We start from the raw sequence: 12,948 nt of genomic DNA, 5'->3' as shown, positions 1-12,948 counted from the left end.
AATGTCACCTAAGAGACAAGTTTACAGTGTATTTCTTCAAGCCATAACTTTACATTGTGAATATGATATAATAAAATTCAAATTAAGTTTATGGTGATCTTTTAAAAATGGCATTAATAACTATTAAAAGAGAACTCTGAATGGACTAAAACCATTATCTAGGATTTTCAATGATTAACCTTTAGTTTTTTTTCTTAACCACTTTCAAGATGCCTATGATGCATGAAATGATTTCTATTTCAAAAAGAAGTGCCATCTCAGAATCACCCTGCTGGTGGATTAATGGGCTGAAGTGTTGGGCAGTTACTATGTAGCACAATGCAACCTTCAAAGTTGAAGACAAGTAGCCTGATCTAATTACAGACATAACTCTCAGAAAACCGAACAAAATTATAAAGGAATGTTTGACTGTCAATTCACACCTAAATTATATCCTTAACTCACCTTTGAAAGAAAACAAGCCTCAGCTAATCCCTTTTATATGCTGAAAGGCTAAATACCCTGGCTAGGGTACGATGCAGAATTTAATTAAAAACCTAAAAAGAATTTTCAAGTTTTCCAAAATAAATTCTTATACTTTAATACGTATTTAATTAAAACTTCCTAAAGCATATAGAAGATACACAACACAACCTCATAGAAAAAAAGGAGGCAGCAGCAATGGTAAAACTCACTTGTTTCTATTTCAATAAGAAGTTAAATATCTAAAGCACTTTGCTCTACAATTTTCAAGTTCAAAATAATGAGACTGGCTTTCATTTCATTTCATATTATTCATCATCACAGCTGGAGTGCCCACTGGCCTGTCAGTGGAAACATGTGCTTTTCCCCTCAGTAGAACATGCAGTAATATTCTAGGACTAGAATTTTAAAATAGGAAAACCCTCAAAGGAATTCATTTCTGGTGCATCCCAGTTCACAATTCAAATTAGTTCCTATATAAGATAGGTCCACAGCATCCTTTGGCGTCCCAATTTTTATTTATTATTTATTTATTTTTGTCTGTATCCCCAGCATGCAGAAGTTCTAGGGTCAGGTATGGAACCTACACCATAGCAGCGACTCCAACCATAGCAGTGGGCAATGTCAGATCTGCAACCTACCACACCACCTGGGAACTCCCCTAATCCTTTTTCTAAGTGGATATTTGGGGCGCCTAGTTTTCAGATACTCTCTTCTCCAATCTCCTGAACAACATCAGTGATTTTCTGAGCTGACCCAGATTAGAAAGAAGTTCCCAGGGTTCCTGTCGTGGCGCAGTGGAGACGAATCTGACTGGGAACCATGAGGTTGCGATTCGATCCCTGGCCTTGCTCAGTGGGTTGAGGATCCGGCGTGGCCGTGAGCTGTGGTGTAGGTCGCAGATGCGGCTTGGATCCTGTGTTGCTGTGGCTGTGGCGTGGGTCGGAGGCGATAGCTCGGATTCAACCCCTAGCCTGGGAACATCCATGTGCCGTGGCTGCGGCCGTGGCCCTAAAAAGACAAAAAGACAAAAAAAAAAAAAAAAAAAAAAAAAAAGAAAGAAAAAGAAAGAAGTTCCGGGCATGGGTGGCAGCAGGCACTGGGGACCGCTGCTCCTACGGATTCTGCTCCTGTGATGAGTCATCCTCCTCCAGCGTGAGGACCAGGTTCTCCCAGGGCCTCAGGCGGCAAGGGAAAGGCAGATGAGTGCTGCCTGGGAAGGTTTTCCTTTCACTAGGTATTAGTGTTACACCAAAGAAAGAGGAATAGGGAGGGAGTTCTGTTAGTGGCAGTCCTTCAAATTCCAAGGGAAAAAAATAACTTTAAAAATCCAATGGTAGAAAATATATAATATGGTAGGTGGACTCCCTCCAGCACCTGTGTATGATGACTGCAGCCACTAAATGATTCACGCACACACACTCTTACATGAGCGTTTCTGCATTATATATGCATGGATATACCCTCAAATTTACATACATAATAAATGTATGAACAAAACTGGAGGGAGTGTGCCATAAATATATGTAAGTATATATATACACACACACCCACATACATGCATTGTATATACGCATAACACATATCAAATACAGTTGTTGCATTATTATAGATCGAATAACTGAGTGGGGGAAAAAATACTAGCTAGGATCCCACCCCAAAAGGAAAAGGCAGACAATTGCCAAGAAAAATAAAGCTCAAATTTTAAAGAATTTAACATTTTTAAAAAGCATTTGAAATAGTGTTCTCTTTCATCCCACCTCCTAACAATTCTGTTTTGACAGGACTAGGTTCTGTATAGTCTAAATATTATGCTAAAATTTTTTTCATGAAAAAAAATTATATATTGAGATTTTAGTGAATTCTGCATGGCTTAAGAGAACTTGGGGGTGAAATGACAGAGACACCCTCAGGGGCAGGGACATGATACTACATCAGCCAGCAGCAGCTGCACTTACTGAGGGTTTACCACGTGCTGAGGAGTGTGCTGAGCACCTTACTGACACTGTTTCTGATCTTCACAACTCTGCAAAAACAAAGGTTATTTTCCTCCTCTCACAGATGAGGGAGATGGGACTCAAAGGTTAACGGACTTGCTCAAGGACATACAGCAAGTCAGGTGCAGAGGGAGATGGAAATTCGAACCACTTCTTATCATGTCGATTCTTGAAGGGATGAAAGAGATTGTGCTCATAGGGATCTTTTTGGGGAAGGACAATTTGTAGACAATACCACGACAAAAACATAAACCAACAATGTTAAAACATTAATGATTAAACTGGGCAACAGACATCCTGCAGCTCAAAACAAAAAAATGTTAAGTCTAAGAAGTCAAAACCAAAAGCCCAAACTGAAAACCAAGCAAGCAAGCAAACAAATACCCTTGAAATGAGCTACTTTAAAAACAAAAAAAAAGTGACTCATGCTCATTAAACTATATAAACCACAGCATTTTGGTAAAACTTAGAAAATTGGCATTTTAATACTGGTAGCACACTAGGAAACTTTTTGTGGTTATTTAGATTCTCAAAGACTTAAGTCCAACGGAAAATATGCTCAAGTACAAATAACCATAATTTATTTTTCTGATTCAATAAGGTGCTGAAAATTAAATTGGGCTGAACATATGATGCAAGACATTATTATCAAATATAGTTTATTAAATGTTGAAAAATTGGGGGGAAATTTTCAAAAATAAACACTCAATTGAATTTGCTTGTTTCCCTCTATTACAGCTGGTCTCTGTTTACACTTATTTGCGAAGTCTTATTTATGGTTTTTTAAATAAAGGAACTAACTTGTTTCCATGACAGCAAAGTCATCAGATAGAAAAGAGAAAAAAAATCGGACTGCAGTATCTAATAATAGAGAACATCCCCTTAGTTGGTTAGGCACAGACATTTGCTAGAAAGAAATGGAACCATCCTTTGAGTGCAATGCAATTCTGCATCTTTGATACACCAAGGCCTTTCCTACCCATGTGTTCTAGATACACTCTTGCGGAGCTTCATCTGTAGCCACCCATACAATGTTGTTTTGCTGGGTGGGATTAGTCGCCTGTGAAACAGAAGGCTCCTGGGGTTTCACAGCATCCTAGCACAAGTCCATGTTTGCTGCCTTCATTGCTCCCCTTCTCTCCACCTTGGTCCCCCTCCCCAGCATCTGTCTCCTTCCCTTTCCTTTTCTTTGTTCCTCCCTCACTCTTTGCTCTTCTCATTAGTTTTCTTCTTTCTTACTCTGTGTCTTCTTCATAAGCCCATATGAGCGTATGACAAGCATTCTGAATTGCTTTACCCACAATGTAACAGATGGGTCTAGTAGATTGCATTCTATTTACTGAATCCACTTATGATCCAGATCATACACAGTTGGCTATGCTCAGGCCTAAGGAATACAGTTTTCTGCTTTTTAAAATTAAACTGCCTCTTCAGAGGTCAAAGGACCTAATGCTGAATATAAATAACGCACCTGATTCAGAAAAAAAAAAAATTACCTTAAAAGTAGCAAAGGCATCGGAAGCAATATCAAATGTTGACAACTCCACGTATTTAAAGAAATCTCTGAACTGATTAGAAAAGAGGATGATTTTGGCAAGAGGTTCATGTCGAATACATTCTCTCAGCATAATCCCACAGCGTAAGGCAATCTGTGGGGCTTCATATCTAAAGCATAAACAAGAGAGAAATAGAGAACAAATACTAATGTTATCAAAAGAACCATTTCAATACTGCCGTTAACAGAAACTTAGATACCATTTGTCACTGTTCATTCAAACACCATTCATTCAACACCCACTAAATACCTACCATGTGCCTGGCACTATTCCGGATGCTGAGACTATAAAAGTAAGCAGAGAAGGTCACTGCCTCCTTAGCATTCACATTTTAGTGAGAATGGGTCTGCTGGGGGAGGAGGCAGACTATAAACAATGAAAAGATAATTGTCATGGTCCATGCATGTGGGTAGGAAAAAAGAATTTTCCAGCATAGCAAAGTGAAGAGAAAGAAAAGTTTATTGAGATAAGAGATGCTGCCAGTGCCGTGAGGCAACTTCCTGATAATCAGGGAGGGGTGACTCGGAGCTCGGTCACATCTGTTTTTACAGCCCAGGGAGAGGCGAGGGCTGACAATACATCTGCTGACCTGCTGACTGGTTGGGGAAAGAGGGGTCTTACAACACATTTGCTGGTTGGTTGGGGGCATATAATGCCCCTATATGAGCGAGGTGAGGCGTGGGCCACATATCTTTCCTACTAGGGGGTAAGGAGTAGGCCAGGTTGTTCAAGGTGGGGGAGGGGGCATTACAATGAGACTGGTGGGCAATGACAAGGGGCTTGTAATCCTTGTCTTGGCCAGGGGCTTTGAGTTCTGTCTCCTTGAAGAGGCCTTCAAGTCCCACAATTATTTCATATACTTCAGTGCTATGAAACTGAAGACAAAATAGTTACACTATTAGAATTTAACGACTTAATTTGCTTTGCTTTAGACTGAGTGGTCAGGGAAGCAGCAAAGCATTCCAGGCAAAGGGAACTAACTGTAAAAGCTTATAAACCAGCAGCTTTGTAAGCCAAGGTAAGGAGTTTGTTTTTTAAGTGTGAAAGAAGGCCTTTGGAAAGTTTAAAGCAAGCAATCAACACAGCCTAACTATGCTTTTAAAAGGTCACTCTGGCTACCTGCAGAAAATTTATAAAACAGGGAAGAATGAATGGGCTGAGGAGCTAGAACGAAAGCAGGGAGGCTAGCTAGTAGGAGGAACAGAAGCCCAGCTAGAGATGATGGCAGCTTGGGCTGGGAGGATAGACTGAGAACAGGTCGCATATCTTTCAGAGGAAGAGCAAGAGGACTTGTAGAGGTTGTAGCTGGAGTAGGGTGGGGAATAAACTTGCAGTAAGGGAAACTGAGGGTTCAAGAATAATAACATATTTACATGAAATTCAGATTCAAGAGTAAAATCTCTTTTCCACAATTTAAGAAATAGGCTAATTTACAACATCGCTTTTATAAATACAGGGGGAAAATAGTGAAGAAAGGTATTTGAGAGATTTCATTAAACCAGGGTGTTATGTATTCGTTTCTGTCCCAGACAAGGTCACTTTTTATGTGGAATAATATTCACGAATATCATCGGAATACTCCCATTTTAACATTAAATGCTAATATATTCAGATAGGCATGATTCTTTGCAGAATAATTTCAAAAGGCCAATTTACAGTGTTAGCAATTTCTCTTATCAGAAGAAATTGCAAATCAATTTTTGGTAAACATGGAAGAGTTATAAAGTGGGTTTTATTAAAAATGTTATAAAGAGGGGTATGTTTTCTGAAATATGAAGAAGAAAAACAGTGTAACTTATTGATAGAGTCCTTAAGAGAATATAAAACAAAAGACTGCTGACCTAGAGAAAGAACCACAGGGATAGACAATTAAAATCCAGACTTACTCGTAAGATATTTATGGACTTTGCTGTTTTGCTTCAAACTTACCTTTTCGATTTCATCTCCCCTCTCATCCCTTAATTCTTTGGGGTATGCCATTCTCTCAACCTAGAGTTCTCTTCTTAAGCTTCCACCTCAGAGAGACTCTCTCAGAGAGACTCTCTCAGCTTTCGTTCCTCTTTAGCTTTAGTTATCTTTTTCTTTTTTTCTTTTTTCTTTTTTTGTCTTTTTGCTATTTCTTGGGCCGCTCCTGCGGCATATGGAGGTTCCCAGGCTAGGGGTCTAATCGGAGCTATAGCCACGGTCTACGCCAGAGCCACAGCAACTCGGGATCCGACCCGCGTCTGCGACCTACACCACAGCTCACGGCAACGCCGGACCGTTAACCCACTGAGCAAGGGCAGGGATCGAACCCGCAACCTCATGGTTCCTAGTCGGATTCGCTAACCCCTGAGCCACGACGGGAACTCCTAGCTTTAGTTATCTTTAGCTCATCTAGAGACTTAGTTCAAATGCCACCTCCTCCCTGAAGTGTTTCCAATCACTTCCCATGCAGCACCATTCATGGCCCCCTTCATACGCCTTCAACAGCCATTTCAGCACTTTTCTCACTCTGTACTATGGTACACTGCAAGAAATTGTTATAAATCTGTCTTCTTTACCTCATGACAAACAACTTAATTGCTGAGGCTCTGTTTTACTTATCCTGCCACCTTCTCTTCTCCTCTACCCCCACCTCCACATGATCGCTAGGTCTCATTTATCATTATCTCCCATCCCTTCCCCTGTCTCCAAGGCATATAACGAATTTAATAAACTTCAAACTCTGATTAAAATTCTTAATACTAGAGGACTCTAATGAGGCGCAAACTTTGGCCTACAGAAGAAGCGGTATGATCTCTAACCAATGTTTTCTCATTTCTTAATTCGATTGTCCAACTGAGACTAGCTATAAAAAAGTTTCTACTCCAACTTTTGCGGATAATTAGTTCTCTTTTTCCTTTCATTTGGTGAAGATTATTGGAACCATCTGTGATGTACTATTTATTCCTGAGAACCAAGAGAATATTTTTTAAAATGCTACCCTGGGTCAGAACACTTGTCTTTCTATCACAGTAGTTTGTGCCCAAGGGTGGAAATGTCATTTCTCTGAGACGGCAACTTCTTAAAGTTAGGAATATACTGGCATATATAAAGAAATTCCTGGAGTTCCTGTCGTGGCTCAGTGGTTAATGAATCTGACTAGGAACCATGAGGTTGCAGGTTTGATCCCTGGCCTTGCTCAGTGGGTTAAGGATCCAGCGTTGCCATGAGCTGTGGTATAGGTTGCAGATGTGGCTCGGATCCCGCATTGCTATGGCTCTGGCGTAGGCCGGCAGCTACAGCTCCGATTAGACCCCTAGCCTGGGAATGGCTGCGGAGCCGCCCTAGAAAAGGCAAAAAGATTAAAAAAATAATAATAAAGAAAAAAAAATACATTCCTAATTCCCCTTAGAACCCTTTAAGGATTTGTAATTCACATATATCATTTCAACCTAACTACTCCCTAGGCTATTGACTTTTGATAATTTAGTGCCTACTGCATAAAATGCCACTAAGTTAAGTCTATCCTAAATTTCAAATCCCAAAACATTAATGTCCTTAGGTTTGGTAAAGAATCAATATATATCTCATCTATTTTATTCTACTTGTGGATATGAGGCTCAAGGACAAGGACCATGACAAATCACTATGTTATCCACAACAACTAACTTAGAGGCAAGTTGCTGATAAAGGTTAATCCAATGAATGCTGAATCACTATTTTATAGAACTGAATCACATCTTCCTCCTGACTTACAGTTTGGATCATATAATCTGAACTATATGTCAGTGTAGAGAAGGCACAGTACTTTATATGCATGTTTATTCAAATAATAACAGCATATAAGACCAGTTTCAAATTTAATAAAAGTCAAAGAGCAATTTTCCCATCTAGCAGTGAGCTACAATAAACGTTACACAGAAAATTGTTAGAAGAAAGATCTTATGCAAAAATATTTCAACCTAAGAACACAGATTATACTATGTAAGGGGAAAAATGACTTTTGTTGCTATTGATGGAAGCAAACAACGTCAGCCAGCCCTAGGAAAAGTTGGCAAAATGTCATTCAGCAAACACCTGGCCTCTTCAATATAGTCAAGTAGTTTTTCTTCTAATCTGGAAACATTTTCTTACTTTAAAAATAAGGAGCTAACTTGTCCACTGAAAAAACCTAGAAGCAATAATAATCCAGTGTTAATGAGACCTTCCAGCACCCATATTTTCGTCTTTCTCACTAAAAGGAGTAAGAGTCTTTGGTAGAAATGCTAATTCCAGATCCATGTTAGAAAATGCACAAGATGGGCCAGGAAGCAAGAAAACTCTCACAAACTAACGGGAGACTATCGAAAGGACGTGCATCAACTTGAAGAGGCCACAGATAGATAATTGAGCATCAAAAAAACAAAAAAAAAAAACTTGGCCAGCCTACACCACAGCCACAGCAATGCCAGATCCAAGCTGCATCTGTGAACTACACCACAGTGCATGGCAACGCGGGATCCTCAACCCACTGAGTGAGGCCAGGAATTGAAATTGCATCTTCATGGACACTGGTTGGATTCGTTTCCGCTGAGCCATTACGGGAACTCCAAAAAAATTTTTTTATAAGTGCTACTATATAAGTTGTATGAAAAAACACTAAATTCACTAGATCATAATGATAGTACAGGGATACAGGAATGAGGAGGCAGAAAGCAGAAAAGAGAGAAAGAGGGAAAAAACCCTCATTGGACACCAGTGGAAGTTCCTAGGTTAACAACTTATTACTTTCTAAACTGATAAATGAAGTAAAAGAACTAGGCATTTATTCTTCCTCTCTGGTGTGGACTGTACTTCGGAATAATTAAATTGCTATGGAAGAGGGAAAGTTATTCTCTCTAAATATACAATAAATACACAAGGAAGGATAAAGTTAGAAAATCACCTTTTAGTAACCCCAATGAAAGGACTGAATCAGCCAACATTCATCAATGGATGAGAAAACAATTACATGCAGCTGATGGGGAATTTATAATAGATTAGGCTGTTACCCTCTGAACTCAACACATAGTCTTAGCATTACTAAAGGTATGTCTCCTGAGGTGATGAAACACAAACTACAAGCAGCACTTACTAAATACGACTGCCAAAATAAAACTAAATGTGACTTTAATCAAGCCTTTAAATATAGCCTCTGGTTCAGAAATACAGGGAATAATGGAGCAAGCTATATGATACCATTAGGAAGCAATCTGACAGATCTGGAATAAAGGAAATTCTGTAGGATAATTGATTCAGTTTTTCAATAAGTCAATGGCATAGACATGGGAAAATGTTCTGTTTTAAATAAAAAAGAACTTTAAAAAGACTTAAGTGACATTATAAGCAAATGCAATAAATGGACTTTATTAGGATTCATATTTTAACAAACCAACTATGAAACATTTTGGGTGGACAATCAAGGAAATTTGAGTATGGACTGGGTATTAATTGTTAATGAATTATTATTAATTTTAAAAATTTATTTATTTATTTATTTATTCATTTTTTGCTTTTGAGGGCCAGACCAGTGACATATGGAGGTTCCCAGGCTAGGGGTCGAATTGGAGCTACAGCTGCTGGCCTGGCCTACACCAGAGCCACAGCAATGCCAAATACGAGCCTGGTCTTTGACCTACACCACAGCTCATGGCAACGCTGGATCCTTAACCCACTGAGCAAAGCCAGGGATTGAACCTGCATCCTCATGGATGCCAGTCAGGTTCGTTAACCACTGAGCCACGACAGGAACATCTGTAAAAATTATCTTATTTTTGAGATACACATTGATGGGTTTAGGGTTGATATGATATCCCATGAGGTTTGAGATTTGTTTTAAAATACTCTAGCCAAAGGAAAAAAAACACACACACACAGAAAAGAAAAAACAGGGGGGAGGTGTGGGGAAGATAGGCAAATAAACACAGTAAAATATTGATAGTTGTTAAGACTGGGTGATGGGTACATGGGCTTTCTTTGTACCTGCTTCCTTTTGCAATAAAATTTTTAAAAATAAGATTATTGGGAGAAATTTATTACTTTAATATTGGACTCCTGGAACATTTTCCACTGGCAATGGTTTTTTATGGATCACTGAGAGCAGTTTAGTGACCTCATCCTCAAGTTCTCTCAGTCCCCTGGAATGTCACTTGCATGGGCCAGGAGAAAGGTTTGTTTGAAGTGAGAAAGTCTTTTTCAATAACCTTTTCATAAGATTTGGGCTCCGAATCCTTTTACCATGTTTTATATCCTATATATAAAAGGAGATGATGCTCCTTGATGAATGAGGATCAGTTTCTTTCTGTTTTACGCTCTTTATGAGAGGCTTAATTTCGGAATAGCATGTCACTATCATACCCCCAATGGCATCATTGTTTGATGTATGAATGCACCCATCAAGTTATGTCCTAAGTTTTCAAACAACTTTACAAGAGATAATTTAGTAAAAATGATAACCTTTAACAAAGGGCTAAACCTCTAGCATTTCAAGTTAGCCTAGAAAATGGTAACAGGTAAAGGTGATTCTGGCGCAATGGTCTACTCTGTCCTCCAGCTCTTCTATCGTTCTCTCTCCCTTCCTATCTGAAGAGATTCAAATCTTATTAAAGACGTATTAAGGGTAAAGGATATGGGATTTAGAATCAAATCTGGATTGAAAACTTGGCTCTGTCACTTACTAGCTGTATAACCTTGAGCAACAGCCTTACTCTAAGTTTAAATTTCCTCATCTATAAAATGTTAAGAATAATACCTAATCCTCATAGAATTGTTAGAAGGATTAAATGAAATAACATTAGTAAAGACAAAGAATGTAACAGCTATGAAGATATAGCAAACACTCAATAAACAGTATCTACAAATAGGATGTAAAGGAATGAATTTAAAGTTTGGGTTAAAAAAGAAAAGGATCATTACAATAGAGAATAAAAACCAGAGGAGTCATCACCGAATTGTTGATAACGGTTTCTTTGGGAGGGATTATGGTAGGTACTTCCATTCTAGACTATAGATTTCCAAAATGTTTGAATTTTTATTTTCATTTTTTATTTTTTGGTAAGATTTTTAGTTTTTCTATTATAATTGATTTACAATGTTCTGCCAAATTCTGCTGTACAGCAAAGTGATCCAGTCACATATATATGTATATTATATGTATATATATACATATATATACTAAAATGTTTGAATTTTAAATAATAAACATGTATTTGAATCAGAAAAAAATAAAATGTTTTCAAAGTATCTACTCCAAGGGGGAGGAGAGAGGGAGTGGGATGGATTGGGAGCCTGGGGTTAACAGATGCAGACTATTGCCTTTGTAATGGATTAGCAATGAGATCCTGCTTGTGTAGCACTGGGATCTATGTCTAGTCACTTATGATGGAGCATGATAATATGAGAAAAAAGAATGTATACATGTATGTGTAACTGGGTCACCATGCTGTACAGTAGAAAAAAAAATAATGTATTGGGAAATAAAAAAAAAGAAAAAATAAATAAAACCCCATAAATCTTAAAAACAACAAAAAATAAAAACTAAATGCTTCTTAAAAAATAAAATAAAATAAAATAAAATATCTACTCCTCTTCATCCCCAAACACCACTGAAGTCCTGGCCATAATTATCTCTTAACTGGACTCTTCCAAGTTGGAATCAGACCCCCCACCTGCCAAGCCATTTTCTACACTGCCATGAGTTCTGTAGCGCTCGTCATGTCTAGTCCCTGGAGGGTTCCATGTTGCCTACGGAAAACATTCAGGCTCCTTGGTGGGACATGAAAGACTCTTCATAACCTGGTCTTAGCCTTTCCAGCTTTATCCCCGTCCCTACTTTCCTTTCACACGAGGCTCCAGCTGTATCAGAATTGCTGTCATCCTCCAAACACATGGTGCATCTTGATGCCTCTGTGCCTTTGCTTGGGAGGTGCCCAATCCTTTCACTCTCTGTGCCTGTTTGGCAGTTTTCTCCTTCAAGACTTGCTTCATTTTGGACATCCCAAGCAGGGATCACGGCTTCTCCATCTGTGCTCCCACAGAACACATTGGTAAAGAAACAACAACGAGTTGTAATGAGTTCTCTTCTCCCTGTAGACTGCAACAGCGTGACGACTGGAAAGCTGGATGTTGTTCCGAGCGTACAGATTCTGGAGCCAGACCACTAGAGTTTAAAGCATACTGGCTATGTGACTTTAGATAAGTTACTTAACCTCTCTGGGCTGCACTATCCTCTTCTATAAAATGGGTATAACAACAACTACCCACAGAACTACTATATTAATACGAAGCAGGGCCTGACATGCAGTAAGTACTATGTTAATCACTACTATTACTGTTACTTACTATTATTAGTACTGTTATTATTATTATTATTATTGTAGACCCCTAAACAAACTAATAAGCAGTTTTAGCTTTACAAACTAAACTACTTTTTACTTTTCAGAAGAAATGGAAAGATATTTTACAACACTTTCCTGATGAAACAGATTTAAGGAAGTTACGCTTAATAAACAATGCCTATTTTTCTACGGTGTGCTATAAGTACATGAAAACAGAGTCTGAGAAATCTGTATATTAAGAAAGGGGCTTTTTAATTAAATGATTCAGAATTATTTTCCCACATATTAGAAAATAAATGAAAGCCAAGTTTTTTCTTAAATGCAGAAAAATGACATAATTATTACATATTATCCATTAAAATAGGATTACTGGTGAATATAGATGATTAGTGAATAGAAGAGTTCATATTTAAAATATAAGGATGCCTGGCTTCTCATAACTAGGTTTTTCTCTACTCTCTGCTGAAAGAGGGGGAGGGGGTGGGAGAAACCTCAGGGACAATTATACATTAATGAATCCTGTGCACATCATAAGGAACAAAGGCTCACTATAGATTTGCAATATGTTTCAGCAGTTAAATTATTAATGAATAACATTTACAATTAGCTGTTTAT

At 38.3% G+C, this 12,948-nt stretch overlaps 1 protein-coding gene across 13 annotated transcripts in view; it reads right to left on the bottom strand.

Annotated features, from left to right (window-relative positions):
- Nucleotides 1-12,948, bottom strand: part of CAB39L (calcium binding protein 39 like) — a 102,730-nt gene that overhangs the window by 21,647 nt on the left and 68,135 nt on the right. For all 13 annotated transcript variants that reach the window (XM_003130971.6, XM_005668407.3, XM_005668409.3 and 10 more), the window contains one exon: nucleotides 3,956-4,124. In XM_003130971.6, coding sequence (XP_003131019.2) covers nucleotides 3,956-4,124 — 169 coding nt within the window. The remainder of the gene's footprint in view (nucleotides 1-3,955; nucleotides 4,125-12,948) is intronic.

Source organism: Sus scrofa, chromosome 11 (genome assembly GCF_000003025.6).
Source record: "Sus scrofa isolate TJ Tabasco breed Duroc chromosome 11, Sscrofa11.1, whole genome shotgun sequence".
Taxonomy (NCBI): domain Eukaryota; kingdom Metazoa; phylum Chordata; class Mammalia; order Artiodactyla; family Suidae; genus Sus; species Sus scrofa.
This window is presented reverse-complemented; position numbering and strand designations above follow the sequence as displayed.